This window comes from Muntiacus reevesi, chromosome 2, assembly GCF_963930625.1.
Source record: "Muntiacus reevesi chromosome 2, mMunRee1.1, whole genome shotgun sequence".
Lineage (NCBI taxonomy): Eukaryota > Metazoa > Chordata > Mammalia > Artiodactyla > Cervidae > Muntiacus > Muntiacus reevesi.
Window position 1 is genome coordinate 227552913 of NC_089250.1, and position 20013 is coordinate 227572925.

General features: G+C 55.4%; 1 protein-coding gene across 1 annotated transcript in view; it reads left to right on the top strand.

Annotated features, from left to right (window-relative positions):
• Positions 1 to 10625: 10625 nt before the first annotated feature.
• ACSF3 (acyl-CoA synthetase family member 3) overlaps positions 10626 to 20013 on the top strand; it is a 40262-nt gene continuing 30874 nt past the window's right edge. The window contains exons 1-3 of the mRNA XM_065925204.1: positions 10626 to 10676; positions 17084 to 17780; positions 18915 to 19070. Coding sequence (XP_065781276.1) covers positions 17112 to 17780; positions 18915 to 19070 — 825 coding nt within the window. The 5' untranslated portion in view covers positions 10626 to 10676; positions 17084 to 17111. The remainder of the gene's footprint in view (positions 10677 to 17083; positions 17781 to 18914; positions 19071 to 20013) is intronic.

Consider the following 20013-nt stretch of genomic DNA (forward strand, 5'->3'; position numbering starts at 1 on the left):
AGGTCCCCCGCCTGTTCACTCAGAGCTGCTTGGATGGGCTGGGAGCCAGTCCCCTGACTCGGGTCTGGGGGGCTCCTTGCTGGCTGGAGGGCTTCCCTTGTGGCTCAGCTGGTAAAGAATCCATCTACAATGCAGGAGACCTGGGTTTGATCCCTGGGTTGGGAAGATCCCCTGGAGCAGGGAAAGGCTATCCACTCCAGTATTCTGCCCTGGAAAATTCCATGGACTGTAATAGCCCGTGGGGTCGCAAAGAGTCGGATAGGACTGAGCGACTTTCACTTTTACTTGCCGGGCGGACGTGCTTCAGGACTCCCGACGCCATTTGCAGCATGTCTACATCCACACATGTGACTGCCGATCAAGGTCCCCTCTTGCGGGACTGTGTCACTCTATCTCGAGATGCCTGTCCTCGGTCGGGGAGTAGGACCCATGTGTGGAATCACCTTGGTTACAGAGGGGCAGGTGATAGGAGGCCAGCCCGTTCTCACAGCTAGCTGCTGTCCCCATCCCCACCTGCCAAGGACCAGGAGCAGTGACAGTGAAGGGAGGCACAGCAGGTGCAGGCCAGAGGATGAGTGGGGGCAGAGGCAACAGGAGGGCACACCCTACCAAAGAGACCAAACTTCCCAGACGTCAGTGTGTGCTGGCCAGGCAGCGAGTGTGGCCAGGTCTGCGGTTCAGGCCCCCGCCCCGTGCCTTGCAGGCCCTCCTTCCACTGCGTGGGGATGTGGGCACACCCCATCTGCTTCATCACTGCCAGCAGCAAGTACCAGCTGTGCAGCTATGGGCCCCTGCCCTGGGGGTCAGAGCTTGGATCCCACTCTGTGAAGGGCCTGCTGCATGGCCCTGGCAAGCTGCTGGGCCTCTCTGAGCTTCAGTGTCCCCACCTGTAAAATGGGAAGTATGCTCAGAGTGAATGAGTGGATCACACATGTGAAAGGCTGGCCCAGGGGAGGCTCATTCAAGAGGCATTTTGCTTGTTTTTTTTTAGGAGTAAGTGTCTCCTGTGGGCCTTGCAGCTAAAGCAAGATGAGGGGTGGGCAGGGCCTCTGGGGGAACTGGGGGTGCTGACCAGGTCATGTCAATGGTACCAAAGCAGTACCCAGACTCTGGACTCTAGCTGCTGTGGAGGCTGTCTGTCATCTGGTGTGCACCCTCAGTGCTGAGGCCTGGTCTTGCTGCTGTGGCAGGGGCCCTGGGTGCCCAAGCAGACGTGTGATAGGCCCCCGTCCAGCCCTGCCTCATCACTGGGGCTCTTGTCTGCAGAGTGTGTTGCCTTCCTGTGGCAGCCCTGCCCCAATTGTGATGCCCAGGGCTTCAGGCCAAGCTTTAGTGGGCAGCTGCAGCCCATACCTGTTCTGTCCTCTACTGGGACTGCCAGGTCTCCTCCCATGCAGGAACTGCCTACCACTTATGCAGCCCAATGTGCTGGCCAGTGAGGGGTGATCACTGAGTCCCAGCTATCACAGGAGACCCAGGGGCAGGGGGTTGGCCCAGTCCCAACACTGAGCTTGTGCAGGGCTCTCAGCTCGAGCACTTAAGTCCCAATACCCAGGCTCAGCCAGACCAACCCATCAGAACCCTCATCAGCCAGTGCCTGGCATCACTGACATGCACTCAGAACTGAGACTCAGCAATGAGAAGACAGTTAGGAAGGGATGTGAACAGAGTCCAGCCCTGGCCAGTCACAGGGTGGTCTTCCAGGTCCACCACCCACCAGCTCCAAGGCCTTGGCAGATCCCTGCCTTCCCTAGTCCTCAGTTTCCCCATCTGTAAAACAGACAGGAGTACTTTCACCCTCCTGGGTTCTTGGGAAGATCAGATGAGAAGTCAGCCACCCGATATGTGCTGTGGTGTCATCCATAGAGGCCAGAGGCTTTGATCCTCACAGGTACCTAAGAACAGAGGCACTGTTACTGCCACTTACAGGAAAGGGGACAGCACAGAGGCTCAGAAGTTCACAGTTCATGAAGCCATGCAGCCAGTAGAGAAGGGAGCTGGAAATTCAACCAGGATGATGATGGTGATGGCGGTGACAATGGTAGTGGTCATGATATGTAACACGTGTGTGCGTGTTAAGTCCTTCAGCCATGTCCAACTCTTTGTAACCCTGTGCACTATAGCCCGCCAGGCTCCTCTGTCCATGGGATTCTCCAGGCAAGAATACTGGAGTGAGTTGCTATGCCCTCCTTCAGGGGATCTTCCCTGATCCAGGGATGAAACATGTATCTCTTATGTCTCCTGCATTGGCAAGCGGGTTCCTTACCACTAGTGCCACCTGGGAAGCCGGTTAACACTTCCATAGCATTTACTCCACACCTGTCATTGTTCTTAGCCATTTATACATGTTAACTCCTTTAATTCTCACAACTAACCAGTGATCATCTCCAATTTACAGGTGAGGACAGGGAGGCATAGAGGGGGAATAAATCACCTGCTTAAAGCTACACAGCCAGGAAGTGACAGAGCAGGGATTCAGAGCAACAGAATTTGTAGTCTGTGTCAGGAGCTCCCTTTGAAGCTGTCCTGCCTCCCACAAAGGTACCCAGTGAGAAGAGCACAGGGCTGAGCCTGGAGTTGAGACTGAGAACCCCATGGAGGGGCCAGGGTTGTGCAGGAGATAAGGTTTGAGCTGTGTTTTGAAGGATGCATATAGGGGCTGGATGGGAGGGTCTGCCCGGTATGGGCGGGGTTCTCTAATGGACCCTCACAGAGGGAGTCCAGTTCCAGGGAGCCACAGCTCCCCGAGTCACTCATCCCACTGACCAGGAGCTTCCCTCCTGGGCTTGGGGCTTAGAGCCTCTCCTCCTCAACCCTCCCACCCACCTGGAGTCTTGCCTTCAGACCTGATTGGGGCCACACCTGGTGCCAGATGCGCTGGAAGTTACTGGACTCGGGCAGGGACAGCGAGCTCCTGAGGGGGCACCACCAACAGGGGCAGGCCTCGGAGCCCCTGCCTCGCCAGAGCCCTCACTTCCCAGCTCCTCCCCGCGTCTCACTGCTCCCTTGGCCACACCGCAGGACACAGCCAGAAAACTCCAGACGTGGGAAGAAACCTGAACTCCCCGCCCCCCCACCTCAGTTCCTTTTCCTGGATATACACCTGCATTTGACAAACACCACTGGCTGTCTCGTTCTCCTTCAGCAACCCGGCCCAGATCTGCCCCCTGGAGTGACCACCCTGGGTCAGGTGGCAGTGTGGCCGCCAGCCCACCTGGCTGTTGGCAGGACTGTTTGGCAGCAAGGCCTGGGGTGTCCACCTCTACTTCTGCCAGGGAGCACTCTGGGGAGATCAGCTGCTCTGGGTGAGGGGCAGAACAGGTTCCCAACTCTTGGCTCTTAGGCTGGTTAGTCAGGCTTTCGGCTGCTTGCACCCATGGCCACCCCATCACCTTCTTGTCCCGAAGATCAGTGGGACAGGGGTGGGACATCTGTGTTAGCTGAGAGGCGGGGCCCTCGGGCTCCTTCCCAAGTTCCTCTTTGCCAGTGGGACTCTACTTGAGAGACAGAAGGAAAGACAGAAGCAACATCTATTGGCAAAGCCTGCCTCCTCAATGTTCTCATTCAATCCCCCCACCCCTCTGGAGATCAGTGCCTCTGCTCAACCCATTTTACAGATGAGCACATTGAGGCTCAGGGAGGCTCGGTGGTGAGTGATGGAGCCCGGACCCGAATGCCTGAGTCTCTCCTCTGCTGCCCCTCCCAGTTCCTGAGGCTGCTTTCCCTTCTCTTGGGGCCCCAGCTGCAGCTATTTCTGTCCAGCACCCCCTTCCCTCACCCAATGGGTCCTGTCTGTGCTCGAATGCAGTGGTACCAATGTATCTATCCATACCTCCATAAGGAGGACAGTCTCCGCTACCTGTCACTCACCACATGTGGCCCCCCCCACACCTGCTCGGCTTCCTGGGCTGATCTGCACTGGGCAGTTTTGTGGCCTGTGCTTGGCCTGTGCTGGCCCTGAGGAGAGCTTGGTGAGTTGCCCTTGTCACCACTGCCACCCTCACCATCGGTATCACCCTGCCTTGTTTCTGTAGACCCCTGAGGGCACAGTCCATAGTGTTCTGGACCGTCAGATGATGGCCTCCTATGCCAAGAATCAGTCTCACCCTGTGGCCTCTCCCGAGCCCAGGTACCCAGGGAGCAGCTCCTGTCTGAGAAGACAGGACAGGGTCCTGCACAGGAACTGTCTGTTCCAGCATCTGGCTCTCTGGGCGGGGGACAGAGGCACCAAGGGGCAGTGGCGCGGCAGGAAGGGGAGTGAGGACAGGACAGTTGTGCTGCAGGCTGGCTCCCACGGAGCCCACTCTGGAACGGCCTAGGGCGGGCCCAGGGCACTCAGCTGTCATTCTGATTCCATCAAACGCCCCTCCCACTGGTGCAGACGTGTCCTGGGAGCGTTTAAATGAAAAGCACAAGGATGGGGAAGTGTTTCCAGGAACCGCGTGGCGCTGGGGGAGGGGCGAGCAGGCTGTGGGGTCTCCAGTGCTCACCCCTGGCCAGTAGTCCTGGGCAGGGAGGTCCTCCCGCCTCTGCCCACTGCTTCCAGCCCACACCTGCTGGGGCAGGAGCTGGGCAGGTGTTGAGCATGGGCCCGGGGCCACCTGGCTCCCCTAAGGCTGCCCAGGGCAATTCCTGGGTGGAGCATGGCCCGCGTATTCTGAAGACCCTGCCCTGGGTCTGGAAATGGGGCGTTGAGCCCAAAGTGACCTGAATTCAAATATCATTCCGACAGAGAAGAGCAGAGGAGACCAGGAGCGGAGGCTGAGTCCAGGCCCCAGGATGGGGAACTTGAGGCCAGGCCCCAGCAGGTGCGGCATGTCAGCGGCAGCTCAGAGCCTGTGCTTGCAGAACGGTGGGGCGGGGCCAGGCCCGGTGGGAGGGGAGGGGCCTCGTGGGGTGCGGGGTCCTCGTCGGAGGGGAGGGGCCTCGTGGGGGAGGGTCCTCATCGGAGGGGAGGGGCCTCGTGGGAGGGGAGGGGCCTGCTGGGCTAAGGCTGTGATCTGCACTCAACTGACCTCCTGCTCCAGGCTCGTCCTGTCATACGATTTGGACGTGAGTCGGGCAGGACCCCGATCCAGAGCCACCTGCTGGGTCCAGACTATGGCAGAGTTGGGCCCTGGACTGGTCTGGACATGATTTTCTCAACATTAAACTGCTCTGATGAGCTGGGGTGACCCTGAAGCCCAAGTGACCACTCAGCCTCTCATCCCCATGGCTCTGCCCTGGGAAACCCAACATCTTGCTGGACCTGGGGACACTGTGGACGAATCCCTCAGCTGCTGGCCTCGGGGGTAACTCTGAGGTTGTGACTGATGGAGAAAGACCCATGGAGGAGTCCAGGTGCATTGTCTGGTTCATTACTGTCCCTCCGCCTCAGTCTTCCTCCCCACTCCATCCTCCACAGGCTCCTAGCACCGTTCACCTTGCTGACACTTGCCACCTCCGTCCCTGCAGCTGCCCAGACTTCACTTTCTTATTTTCGAGCGAGAAGCTGAGACTCAGATTAATTTACCCGCTATCACTATAACTAGTGGAAGCAGGGTAGTGGCTTTCTGTTACTATGTTCAAATCACCCCACACTTAGCAGCCGCCATGGCACACACTTATCATCTCACCGTTTCTGTGGGTCCAGAGCCCAGAAGTGGCTGGGCCTTGAGTGAGGCTGTGTCTCACCTGGAGGCTCTACCAGGGCTTGGAGGCCCGATTCCTGGGAAGCTCCTCCCCCGGCTGTGGGTGGGGCCTCAGTTCCTCCCACGTGGATTCTCCCTGGGGCTGCCTGAGTGCCCTCACTAAGTGGCTCCCCCATGTAAGCAATCTGGGAGTCAGGAGGAAGCTCAGGGCCTGTCATGACTGTGCCCAGAGCCACTCACATGCCTGCCCAGCTGGGACAGAACGTATGTGGCAGGGACACCAGAAGGCGGGTCCAGTGGGGCTGGACCTCCCGTCTTGGCGGTTGATGGCCACAGACAGGGTGGAAACCCAGGCCTTGGCTGACTCTAATCCCAGCTGCTGACCCGTCTGTCCTCTGTGTGTCCAGGGCCCACTTGGTGCCCTTGAACCTGTTCCCCACATGACAGTCATCCCTCTGCAGTGGGAGACTCCATGCTCACAATCTGCAAATGTTCCCCTCCAGAGAACGCTGCTGCCAGCACATCTGTGTTTTGCTTTAATCAAGTGAAAAGGTGTGACCCAGACGCCCCCAGCAGTTTGGGCTCATTAAGCTGGAGGTGTGAACAGAACCAGTGGAGGAAAGGCCTGCTGCCTGGTCTCCTGGGCCCCCGGCTGCTCCAGCTGGAAGGGTTTCCCCAGGGGAAAGCTGGAGGTCAAGAATGGAGGGGGCCTCAGGGCAAGCTCCCAGGAGGGAAGGCTCCGGTCTCAGTTGCCCTCTGTGGAAGCACCCCATTCATTCCACTCCCGCTGACTGAGCACCTGCTCGGGGTCCCTGTTGAGGGGCGGGTGACGCCAGTAGCAGAGAGTGTCCACAGTTAGCATTGATGAACAGCTTTAAGTGTCCCGGCTCTTGGATCCTTCCAGCAGGATTGAACCGGGAATGGAGGTGGGAGCTGCCATGGTCTGTTTTCACAGACTGGAGCATGTGGATGCCAGCAGCACCACCACACGTTCTTGGGGCTCTCAGTTGGAGGCAGGTGCGGACTGAGTGGCCAGTGCCCCACAGCCCTGCCAAAGCTGCCCCCCACCAATCCTTTCCCAGGGGCACTTCTCCTTCCAGGGTCAGATCCAAGACCAGCTCAGGTCCAGAACAGCTGGACTCCTCTAGATGCCCCAGGGGCAGGGAGGCACTCATCTTCCATGGCCTCCCAGCTCCAAGGGGCTGCCATGCAAGGTGGCCCCCAGCACTGTACCCACAGGGATGTCCCCCTCCTGACCACATAGGTGGCCATGGGGAGACCATAGCAACCAAGATCCCAGCAGCCTGTCTGCTCCTTTTCAAGTCATCCCATCCCTCAGGGCTTGTCCGCGTACTCAGCAGGACACCTAGTACACATGGTTTTGTGTTCCAGTTTTTCAGTGTTACTATCTAGGAGTTATTTTATGCTATTGGTATTCAGCCAGAGATGACTGTGAGCAAGTCTAGCATTTCTCTGTACCTTCACTGTTGTAGTTTGTGTGGCCCTGTCATCTTGCTGTTTTCCTCTCTCCTGACTCAGCATGCTCCAGGCAGTACTTAGGTTCTTTCCTGGTTGTGGAAGCAACATCTTTGAGGACACAGCTGTGGAGACCACTCATTCTTGATGGAAGGAGCTGTCTGGTGCTGTGTGGGGAAGACTTTGGCTTTAAGCACGGCAACACACGCCTGCTCATTCATTCAAGAATCTCACAGCTATGAAAAGGCTAGAGGTTCAAGACAGGGAGCAGAGCTGTCACTTTGTCAGAGGGAGTGTGGACACTGGGAGCCTCAGTTTCCTCATTTGTAAACTAGGGACGACACAGTCCTGGTGTCACATGGCCCTCACACCCCCCGGCTGCTAGTGTACCCCTCCCAGGGCCCTGGGACCTCCGTATCTGCAAGCCCCCATGGCCTTGTCTGGATTGATTTTGGTCCAGGTCACTGTCTGTCTTGGCTTGGACAACCTGTTTCTAACACTTCTGGAGGCTGGACATGTGAGACCGCGTGCCTGAGGAGAACTCACTTCATGGCATCTTCTCACTGAGTCCTCACCGGCTGGACAGCAGAGGAAAGCAGGCTCGTTTGTGACTAATCCCATCCTGGGGCCTCCACCCTCATACCTCAAATAACCCCGTCTCCCAAAGACCCTGCTTCTTAGCACTGTCACACGAGGGGTGGGGTTTCAACATGTGAATTGGGTGGAGATTCACTCTATAACATCATCAATGGTTCTATTCCCTTCTATTCCCTTCTCCCCGTGATCATGTTAAGTGACAAAAGGGCAGGGACTCTGTTTACATCCTCGGTAGCCAGACCACACCTGGGGAAACAGCGGCACCTGCACAACCACCCACTGGCCTGTTGTGAGCTGTGGGAGGCTGTGGGGTCCTGTGTTGCTTAGCTGAGGTGGTGGCGTCATGATAAGAATTTGCGATAGCTGCTGATCAGGCTCCTTTTCCGGTTGTGTGCCTGGTGGAAAGAAAACCCTGGGAACCCCAGAAGTGTTTTGAGGACTGGAAGTGAGAGTGCAGCCATGGAGACTCAATGATGGGCAGGGGCTGCTTGGAGACGGAGAGGAGCCTCATCCTTGTGGGCATCCTTGAAGTGTTTCTTTGTCCCCTCCCCAATTAAAAGTTACTTTATAGTCTAGTTGAACTTTTATCTTTATCGCAGGCACACGAAGATATTCCTCCACACAGTTTAAGAAACCACCCTTCCCTTCCCAATCACCAGAGGCATGACTTTTGGCTGATTCCTTGATATTTACCACCACATGTCCAAAGAGCCTCCAAGGTCACCCTGTTACAGTTTGCTTCTGCGATGGACACCTGGCTTCACTCTGTCCCTCCATCCCACACCCTCCCTGTGTCCCCATCCCAAAGTACGCTGGGGGGGAGGGGGGGCGGGGAACTGCCTAAACTCAGATAGATCAGTGTCAATGTTTGCATTATTTGTTGTTATTCAATTGCTCAGTCATGTCTGACTCTTTGTGACTCCATGGACTGCAGCATGCCAGGCTTCCCTGTCCTTCACAATTTTCCGGAGACTGCTCAAACTCGTCCACTGAGTTAATGATGCCATCCAACCATCTTGTCCTCCATCACACCTTCTCCTCCTACCTTCAATCTTTCCCAGCATCATGGTCTTTTCCAATGAATCAGCACTTCTCATCAGGTGGCCAAAGCATTGGAGCTTCAGCTTCAGCATCAGTCCTTCCAGTGAATATTCAGGATTGATTTCCTTTAGGGTTGACTGGTTTGATCTCCTTGCTATCCAGGGGACTCTCAAGAGTCTTCTCCAGCACCACAGTTTGAAAGCATAAATTCTTCGGTGTTCAGCCTTTATTGTAGTTCTACAAGTGCTGTCTGAACCAAGCCTCCTAGAGCCACAGGATACTTTGCCTTCACTGCTGTTTTCCCAGTATTTAATTATTGCCTATTTTCTCTTGACCAGTTTTCTACGTATTTATCCTTCTTCTATCCCCAAACTCTCCCTCGATGCTTCAGATCTTCTCTCAGTAGAGCAAACGCACGCATTATTCCCCCAGCTTCACTTTCCTGAGGATGACTGGTCTTGTCTGTCTGGTGGGAGACCCAGAGTCCAAGATGCTAGTATCTGACTCAAGTGGTCACAACTCCAGTTGCTGTGCTGGGAACAGACTGAGGAGGTTGGGTGTGCAAGCAGGAATAGCCAGGAGGCTATTTTAGTAATTGGGGTATAGGACCAGGCTCCCCACTCCTCTGTGGTTGCAGTGGTGGTGGTGGGAAGTGGCTGGACTCTGAAAGACGGTGAAGGAGAAACCAGCAGGACTGCATGTGAGGCAGGAAGGAAGGAGAGGAGAGGAGTGTGCCTGACCCCACGAATGATGGATGAAACAGGAGCACTGATTAACATCCTCAATCAGGGGCAAGTTCTAGTCCATCCACACTATTCTAACAGATGCCACAGGCTAGGGGGTGGGGCAGGGAAGGGCGGGTAGTTCTTCCAGTTATGGATGCTCGAAGTCCAAGCTCAAGGTGCCAGCAGACTCTGTGTCTGGTGAGAGCCCCTTCCAGTTTCATGGAACGGGTCCTTTCACTGTGCCCTCACCTGGAGAAGGGGTGAGGGAACCCTGTTGGCTCTCTTTTCTAGGAACACTGATCCCATTCATGGAACCCCTGCCCTAAGGACCTAATCACTTCCCTGAAGCCCCACCCCCCTTCCTGACACCATCACATTGAGGGGTCCAGGCTTCAATACAAGAATTTGTCCGGGGCACAGACATTCAGATCATAGCAAGGAAGATCTCAAGTTCTGGTGGGGCCACGTCCACGTAGCTGTCAGGTCAAGTGAGCGGTTAGGCTCGTCCCCAACCCCAGGCTCGGAAACAGCCCCGTTGTTCGCCCAAGGGCTGTGGGTCTAACTGCCACTCACTCCCACCAGGAGGTTCTGCTGATTTTCTTGAATTTCTTCGGTGATTCCTCCTTTGTCTTGTCTGTGGTCCCTTCCTGAAACTATTACACTTTTCTTACTGGACTGCTCGGAGGCCCAGAGATCTTGTCATCTTTCCTCTCCATCGCAGTCATTCTGCTGCTCCTGGGAGATTCCCAACCTCTCTTCCCTCAGGATCCGCGTCTTCAGCCCCCCGGGGGTTCACGACCCCTAGGGTGCAGCAGTCCAGCCCTGGATCGGCCCGCCCCAGCCCGCGGCGCCGCGGGAGGAGGGAGGGAAGCGCGCTGGCTCTAACCGTGTGTCTGCGGCCCCACAGAATGTGTGTTTATTGATTTGTTACTTAGGAGAAGTCTCACGTTTCGGTCAAGTGGACTTCGTGCCCAGCTCCGCCCCACAGGGAGTTAGCACACCTGCGGCGCCTGATTCCCAGCCCGCTTTGGGGCCAGGAGCGGCGCCGACCCCCTGAGGGGAACGTTCGCGCCCGGAACCCTCGGCGCCGCGCCGCGTCGCACCGGGGGAACGCGGCTGGGTGCAGGACGCGCTGTGCGCGGGTACTGCGGTTCCTGTTCCGGTGTTGACCCGGCTAGGAGGAGGCGCGCGATCCCGGCCTGCGGAGGTAGAGCCCGCCCCCTCACCCCTCACCCTTCACCCCCCCTCACCCCGCCCACCGCGTCCCGCCCCGCCCCCTCCCACGCAAGGGCCGCGTCACGTGGGGACCCTGCTTGGCCTTCTGGGCGCTGAGGCGACGTCCAGGCCCCTAATGGTGTGGGAGGGAGTCGAGTTCAAGTTCAACCAGCGTTGGAGGGGAACTTGATCTGTTGTGACGGAAGCAAATCCAATTCCTTCCTCGTTGGTCGCTGGAATTCTCGTCAAAGCACCCCCACACAGTCTTTTATACTAAAGAGGAGGTGGTAGTGAGGGGGACTCTGAAGGATGATTAGGAGTTTACCGAAAAGTGTAAGGATGACAACGTAGAGGCGGGAAGAGGAATCACGTGTTTGGGAAGTCTGTAGGTTTCCAGCCTGGGGAGGGACGATGTTTGTCTGGAGGCCTAGGCAGGGACATTTGGGGGTAGGGGGCACCGGTGCTGAGCCCAGGAGCACACAGGTCCACAATGGGCTTCCGAGGGCCCCTGGCGGTTCTGATGTGAAACGTGACAGACATCAAGTCTAGCTACCTTTCCTCTCAGCCCCTGCTGGGCCCCGGCTACGCGCAGAAGATCCACTCTTCAAGGCAGACAGATTAAACCATGGGCCAGGGGTCATAAGCTTCTTCCTTCCAGCTGACATCTTTAAAATGGTATTTTATGCCCAAATATGTATATGGGTTTAAGCATTTGTTTTCTTCCTTTTTGTTTTTTGTTTTTTAATACAGTGTGAATGTCTGTTACTTAAAAATGTAACTTTGAAAACAGCTCCCAAACCGCAGGTGGCGTGCTGAAACAAGTGTTCCACCCCAGAGGGAGAGTGTGATCCCCTCTCCTGCCCCACACTTCCACCCAGGCCTCAAGACAGCGGGCAGGAGGGTGGGGGGAAGGTGGTACTGACCCATCAGGTGCCATTTTATTCATTTCGAAACCAGCCACCTTCATTTGAATGCAAGTATCATTCTTATCGAGTAATTTTTGTCACACGGCTCCGTGGTGAGCAAGGTGCTGAGCATGACTGGTCCACTTGCCTCCCCCCTCCGTCAGTTCTCACAGGAACTGAAGGCTCAGACAGGTGAGGAAAACTCAGAAGAACCAGTGAATGTTTCAGTCTGGGTCTGTTTTGACTAAAATCTGTGCTGTCAACCAGCACCCTGGTTAGGACACGACAGATGTCATCATCTTCCAGGTGTCAGGCTTGTGTCCTGAGAGGGCTGTGCGCCTCAGTGCTCTGATCCGAGAACCTGATGGTCAGAGCACCGAGTGGCCTCTGCCGGGTCTCTGCTGGGCTGCAGCCACCTGGCGGAATCTGAACGCAGGGTGGCCTTCCTAGGAGCAGGCATCTGGCTCACCACAACTCAGGTTTCCGTGCTCTTGGCTGGGATCCTTTCCTGTTGCACACTGTGACAGTGGTCTCATGATGTTGGTTGACTGAGAGGGAAGATTCATGGCCATGTTGCACTTACTTGGTGGCAGCATCACTCCAGTCTGTACTGTGGTGGGTGAGGGCGGCCCATGACCAAGCGCACCTGTGGTTAGGAGGCAGGGCTCTAACTGAGGCAGCTGACACAGTCCTCTGCCCTGACCTGATGCTTTTTGCTGCTCCCCAATGACCTTGGACATGTCTGTGACCGTGGACAGAAGAGCCTGGCAGGCTACAGTTCGTGGAGTCACAAGAGTCGGGCATGACTTAGCAACTAAGCCACCACTATGACCTTGGAGGTTTTAGCACTATTGAACGACTGGAAGATGAGTGGCTTCAGGAGCACATGAAAGCTGTTCTGAAGGGGTGACCCCTGTTCCCACACATTTGGCTGGAGAATAAGTTAGTGCAGCCTCTCTGGAGGCCACTTGGGCCATATTTACCCAGTTGAAAATCACTGTTGTGAGGCTCAAGGGTGAACAGGAAGGGCCCTTCTCAGCCTCTGCTTCACAGAAACCCCTGGGTGAGCACAACTAAACATCCCCCCAGCTTTCTTCCCTGCAGGCTGATATGATAGCCCAGCCCCACTGTGCCATGGAACACCCATCTCCACATGGAGCTAGCCGATCTTGCCACCTCCCAACTCTGGGACACTGGGGTCAGGTCACTGCTGTTGGATACCAGCCTGGCGGTGCTCTGAGCACCAGTGTAGCAGGCCTTCCAACCAACTTGATAACTGAATTCTTCACTCTCCACGTGAGACTTTTGTGAGCTGCTAGCTTTAATTAAGAGAAGAAGGCCATTGTCTCATTTTTACTTGCTTCTGTCATTTTGAGAAATTAATGAGTTAATCGATAATTACAAACACCCTGTAGAAACACCATCCAGAACACATAATTTTAATATTTTCCTGTTTCTTTTCTGTATCAAAATGTTTATGCTGGGGTTGAAATATCTCCATTTTAAAATATAAGCATCATTTACTAAACTTTTATTTTCTTGGGCTCCAAAATCACTGTAGATAGTGACTGGAACCATGAAATTAAAAGATGCTTGTTCCTTGGAAGAAAAGCTATGACAAACCTAGACAGTGTATTAAAAAGCAGAGACATTACTTTGCCACCAAAGGTGCATATAGTCAAAGCTATGGTTTTTCCAGTAGTCACATATGAATGTGAGAGTTGGACCATAAAGAAGGCTGAGCGCTGAAGAATTGATGTTTTTGAACTGTGGTGTTGGAGAAGACTCTTGAGAGTCCCTTAGACAGCAAGGAGATCCAACCAGTCCATCCTAAAGGAAATCAGTCCTGAATATTCATTGAAAGGACTGATGCTGAAGCTGAAGCTCCAATACTTTGGCCACCTGATGGGAAGAGCCGAAGCCCCTGATGCTGTGGAAGATTGAAGGCAGGAGGAGAAGGGGATGACAGAGGACAAGATGGTTGGATGACATCACCAACTTGATAAATAGGAGTTTGAGCAAGCTCCCGGAGATGGTGAAGGACAGAGAAGCCTGGAGTGTTGGAGTTCATGGGGTCACAAAGAGTCGGACATGACTGAGAGACTGAACAACAGCTAGACTTTTAAAATCTGATCACAAAAGTCATACATGCTCATTGCATAAAAACTGCAGAGAGTGGAGAAGCACAAAGAAGAAAACAAAAAGCCACCTGCCACCTGGAGGCTCACCTTCCTGTCCCTGGGTGGAATGTCCCTCCTCTGGACCTCGCTGAGGGGGCTTGTGCGGTCAGGCTGTGGCCCAGCCCCACACACGTGTGTGCGCCCTGCTTCCCTCAGATCTTCCGGATCACCCAGGTCAGCCCCAGTTTTTCAGTATCAGAAATAATGCTGCAGTGAAGACCCATAGTGAACCTTCACGTACATCGCTGATTATTTCCTTAGGATGCATTTGAAAAACAGCTGTAGGAACAGAGGGCTTGCATTTCCTATTTTCATGTTTCATCTTGAAGGGACTACTGAATGTCCACTCAGATGGCTGAGCCGAGGCCCCAAGCCTCACTAGGCTGGGGGCACTGGCCAGTTAATGTGTGGTGTCTCTTGGGGCAACTCACAGCATGGTCTTGACCTTCCTTGCCCAAGGCCTTTCTCACCACTCATGGTGTCACAGAGTGGTCAGGGCCTGTGGGCCAGCTGGGCCTGGGTCTGGCAGCTGCTTTTCCTGCTCCTCTGTGGCCCTGGGCAGGTGGCTTCCCCTCTCTGTCTTCCTTGGAGGCACTACTCTGACTGCTGGCTCACTGCATCCATTCCCGCCTGCCCCATGTGCAGTCAGAGGTCAGCTAGCCCTCCTGCCCTGGCCAGGGAGGGGGGGGTAGGGAGGTGGGCAGGGAAAGTGGGGTTCAGCCCTGTTTTTTCCAATTCAAGTCCTAGAACCCCAGCTTTTCACTGGGGGTGGTGCAGCCCCTGATTCCCCAGAGGGAGCAGGCAGATGGCTCGCCCCTCCTTGGCCCCTTGTGGTGTTAGAGGAAGGCCGCTCCAGTGGTCTCGCTGGCAGCAGTGTGACACTGCCCGTGACGCCCTGTGAGGCCTGGTGGGTAGATAGGTGGGAGCAGCAGCCACTCCTGGCCGTCCATCTTTCTGCTCCTCGGCACCCCAGAAAATGCTGCCACCTCAGCAGGCATCCCTGAACATCTCTCTTGCCTTGTCACCAGCAAAAGTCAGGCCTTGGGCCATAACCCAGAAACAGGCGGTAGGTTTTCTATTTACGGTTTCCCTTTGTTTTTGTTTCTCTGCCCTTAAAGCAAATAGAGAAGGATTTGCTAGAAGTGAGAACGGGAAGCACTGAACCCCTGATTTGCTTTTCAGTGGCTCACTTTCTCTCTGAAACTGTCACGTCCCACATGTTCATCACATCTCTTGTTTTCTCTGGTTCAGCCGAGCTGTTTTCTTAGAACTTGTCAGGTTTCTTTATGGTAACAAAAATCCAGAGCTGTGAATGGCTATGAACCCACCTCTGAACCCTGCATAGAGGGTAAGCCATAAGACACTCCAGCTTTTGGTCACTGCCTCTGAAAGGGGTGTGGGCCACGTGCCCTGGAGGGGGGTGGTGGAGGCCTGGAGCCTTCCGGAGCAGCTGCTGGGCCAGGCAGGCATCTCCTCCGTTCCAGCTTCTGCCTGCTGGGCCTGGAGGCTGGCAGACCTTGTGTCAGGAGCCCCTGCTGCGGGGAGCAGGTGGCCGGCAGCCTTCACGAGGAGAGGCTCAGGACAGGCCTTCACTGCTGGGGGCTGTGTTTGTTTTGTTAGGTGATTATACAGTACTGTGTGTAATCTTTTTTTTTTAATGAAAAACAGAGGGCAAAACTGTTTGGTACATGATAAGAAACACAACACATTCTCTTTCCCCTGGAGCAAGTTAGTGACAAAGTGAGGCTTGTCAGGAACAGGATGCCTGAATCCAGGGCAGGGTGGGGGGGCTGGGGTGGGGGACAATCCACCGAGCCATGGGTGAGGGGCCACCTGCTCATTTTAGCCCCTGACATTCAGAAGAGCCCTCTGGGGTCCCTGTGCCTGTCCTCTGCCCCTTGAAGATAGAGAGACGCTTCCCCCACAGTGCAGCCAGGATCAGGCCATTTCCCTGTGCTCTCGTGGGCAAGGCGGATGTGAGGTCTGGCATGGTGGCTGGTGGGGGATGATGGCTGGGGGTGAAAGGCTCTGGCTGGACTCTGGGCTCTGATTTAGGAGCAGGCTGACTTGGAATTTTCTCCTGGGTGAGATAGGGTTAACAGATGTTGCCCTGTTTACTGAATAAGGCAGTTGAAGATGAAAACACATCATGATATATTAAGTGTAGTATTACTGTCAAATAACACTTGTTAAAAATCCTCTAGGAGGACTTCCCTCATGGTGCAGTGGCTAAGAGTCTGCTCCCAGTGCAGGAAGCCTGGGTTCAATCCCTGAACAGGGAACTAGATCCTACATGCTGCAACTAACACCCACTGCAGCCAATTAAATAAATATTTTAAAAAGTCCTTTAGGAACAACTTGGAAAGCTGGTCCACCCATCATCTCCTGGTCAGGGACACTGCTCTGGCCGAGAGCACTGAGGTGGAGCAGAGGTGGGCCTTGGGACAGGGCAAGCAGTGGTCTGTGGACCTCGCAGGACGCCCTGGTGCTGGGTGGGAACCATCTTCAGTGGTACTAGGTGGCAGGCGGTTCCTGACTGCTCCAGTTGGGGGGAGGCATGGAGAGGGTGTGCCCAGGTCCCTGGCCACCCAGGGTGGGTGGGATCCTAGAGCAGGGCATAGAGTCGGACTGGCCCTTCCTCAGGCTTCCTCCTCTCAGGCAGTCTGAAGAATTCCAGGTGTGTGTGGCGGGTCATGGCCCTCCTTCTGGCTGTGTTGGTCGTTGTTTTGTCATCAAGTTGTGGGGGAGAAGGAGGGAGTTCTCTTCTCACTTAAAGAACAGACACGCAGGTTGTGAGCATGCCGCCTCTGAGGGTCTGCTTTGCTTTAGACAAGTTCCTGGGTGACCACAGTGGGGCGAGTGTCTGGAGCAGAAGCAAGCCATGTGTCTATATCCAGCTCGCTGGAGCCTCCAGGCCCCTGCTGAGGGCGAGGGAGCACAGTTTGTGGGGGCTGGGGTGGGAGTTAAGGCACCGACCCCACACAGTTAGAAATCCAGGTAACCTCACAGTCAGCCCTCCTGTGCATCCCCAGTCTCCATGTTCATGTCATGGAAGGACGTAAGTAGTTGAGTTCTGTTTGTCCTTGACTTACCTAATTTAGTTCATTGTTTTAGAATCTTGTATGTTTTTTAAAATCCTTAACAGAATGAGATTAAACAAAAAGCCATTTAAGTTCCAAAGGCATGCATCGAGAGGGCATTAGTGTTTCCTGTCCTGGGACAAGCCCCGACTGGAGGTGAGGCTGCCTCTCCTGGCCGCCGTGGGAGTCAGGCCTGGACAGACTGTGACCTCAGTGCACTCTTTTCCCACCCAGGTACCGCCAGCTGGCATCTGCTACTGCGATGCCATCGCCACACGTGGGGATGGCCCTCCGGCGCCTGGCCTGGGCCGTGGCTTCCTGCCGGCTGGCCCCCTGGACACGTGGAGCGAGTGGCCACCTGCACACAGCCCCGGCCGCACACGCTGACTGCGGTGCCCCGGTCTTCAGCCGCGCCCCGGCCTTCGGGGACAGGCTCGCCCTTGTCGACCAGCATGGCCGCCACACGTACAAGGACCTCTACTCGCGTAGCCTCCGCCTGTCCCGGGAGATCTGCCAGCTCCGCGCGTGTGCCGACGGGGACCTCCGGGAGGAGCGGGTCTCCCTCCTGTGCTCCAACGACGTCTCCTTCGTGGTGGCGCAGTGGGCCGCGTGGATGAGTGGCGGCGTGGCCGTCCCCCTCTACAGGAAGCACCCCCGGGCCCAGCTGGAGTACTTCATCCAGGACTCTCGCAGCTCCGTGGTCCTTGCCGGCCCGGAGCATGTGGAACTCCTAAGCCCAGTGGCCCAGAAGCTGGGAGTCCCGCTCCTACCTCTCCCGCCCACAGTCTACCAGGGCGTGGCTGAGGACCCTGAAGAGGGCCGGGTGCCAGAGCGGGACTGGAGAGACCGGGGCGCCATGATCATCTACACCAGCGGGACCACGGGGAGGCCCAAGGGCGTCCTGAGCACCCATGACAACATCAGGGCCGTGGTGAGTGACCGGGCTGCCACCTTCCAGAGGAGTGAGCTGTGTCCCTGCGGTCAGTCCCTGCAACAGCCATGGCCAGACAAGTGCCTTCCTGGTGGCCTTGTCTTCGCAGGCCCGTGACAGCTCTCACCATCACCCCCACCCTGCTAGAAGCACCCAGAGATGTAGGGCCAGGGCCATGGGACCACCAGCCCCGCTGGCCATGTAGGGGCGCTGTGCCCAAGTGCCAGGGTTATGGGCCCCCCGGGCTTCTCCAGCTCAGGATGGGTCACTGTACATGGGGGGAGGTTTTCAAAGAAACCAGCTGCAAGTGAGTACCAGGACGGTGCCCTCAGCATCTTGAAGCGCGGCTTCTTTGGGAAGCAAGAGAGCAGGAGGCGCGTGCCACGGCTCAGGTATTACTCTGCATGCTCAGTTACTGTCTTTGTAAAGCTCTGCAGCTGCTTTATTCATCTGTAGTTTATACTCTTCTTGCTTCCCAAATGTATGTGCATGTACAGCAGGAGCAGGAAATAGAAGTTCAGACCCACCAGAGTGAGACCAGAGGTCTGGCTAATTCAGTCCGGCTAAGTCAGCGTGAACCGAGTCGGGCTGGCTGCAGGCCAAGTGAGATTACAGACTGTCTCTGTCTCCTAGGAGAGGCCATCTCTGGGCCAGTATTTCGGGGGGGTGGCAGTCACCACGACACGCACAAGTATGAGCTTAGCAGTGACTCGGGAGTTTTTAGTGGAGCTGGGGAGAAAGAGGTGCTGGAATCAGTAGGGTCAGACTGGAAGCTGGATTCAAGCCTGAGCTTGAATCTACAGGTAGCACCTGTAGATTCTCTGACCGCCTTGGGGGAGAGCTGCCCAGAGTCTGCAGAGGCCTTAGGACCCCAAATCTAAGGTCCTTTTAAACTGGCTGAAGCCCATGACTGCATGCAGCCCTGTTCTCCAACAGAAGGGTTGGTTGCTAGACAGACAGCCCTGGGTCAGACCCGAGGTCATTTCATTATCAGCTCCCCAGTATGCGCCAAGGAGGGGCCAATGGGTCTCCCCCCCCCCGCCCTTCCCCCTCTTCCTGCCACCCTCCCCCCTCTCCCCACCTTGGCCAGGGAGGCCAACCCTCCTGCCCTTGGGCTGTGCTATTGTCCTGCAGGTAACGGGGCTGGTCCACAAGTGGGCCTGGACGAAGGACGACGTGATCCTCCACATCCTCCCACTGCACCACGTCCACGGTGTGGTCAACAAGCTGCTGTGCCCACTCTGGGTAGGGGCCACCTGTGTGATGCTGCCTGAGTTCAGCGCTCAGCTGGTAAGTTGGGGACAAGCTCTTAGCATTGCCGGCCGGGCCCACAGGGGGCGCAGGCACCCAGCAGGGAGTTTCCTGCTGCTGCTGGAGCCAGGGATCCCAAGTTGGGGCTTCAGGCAGCACAAGTTATTCTGTCAGTTCTGGAAGTCCAAGTCCAGAAGGGTCTCACAGAGCTGGGGTCCAGGTGTCACAGGCCTGATTCTGTCTGGAGGCCCCAGCAGGATCTGCTCCTGGCTCTCTCAGCTTGTGGAGGCACCTGCATCACTCGAGCCTCTGCTTCCGTGTCCTCATGGCTGCCGTCCCTTCTGTGGTCAGACCTCCGCTGCCTCCCTCTCATAAGAACCCTGTGATTGCATCGGGCCCACCCAGCGTCTGGTCTGGTGGAGTGTGTCCCCATGGTGTTGTCTACTGTGTCTCACTGTCCCTTCTACTTCTAGAGGTGTGATGCCAGACTGTTTCCCAGAGTAGCGGTTGTGTTCACGTTCTCACCAACAAATGCACGAGGACGCCAGCTCCCCCACATTCTCACCAGCATTCGTTATCTCACTGTGGTTTAAGTTTGCGTTTCCCTGATGACCGAGGATAGCATTTTTTCATGGTCTTATTTGCATCTGTGTATCTTCTTTGGTGAACTGTCTATTCAGATGTTTTGCCCATTTTAAAGTCAGGTTGTTTGACTTCTTAAGTTTGTTTATTCTGGATGCTAGTCCCTCATCACATAGATGGTTTGCAGGTATTTTCACCCATTTTGGCTTGTCTTCTCATTTTCTTAATGACATCTTTTGAAGCACTCATGCTTTTAATTTTTTTTATGAAATCCATTTCATCAGTTTTTTTCATTTCTTAGATCATGTTTTTGCTGCCATACCTAAGAAATCTTCACCTAACCAAAAGTCATGAAGATTTTCTCCTATGGTTTTTCCTTGAAGTTTTATGGTTTTAACTG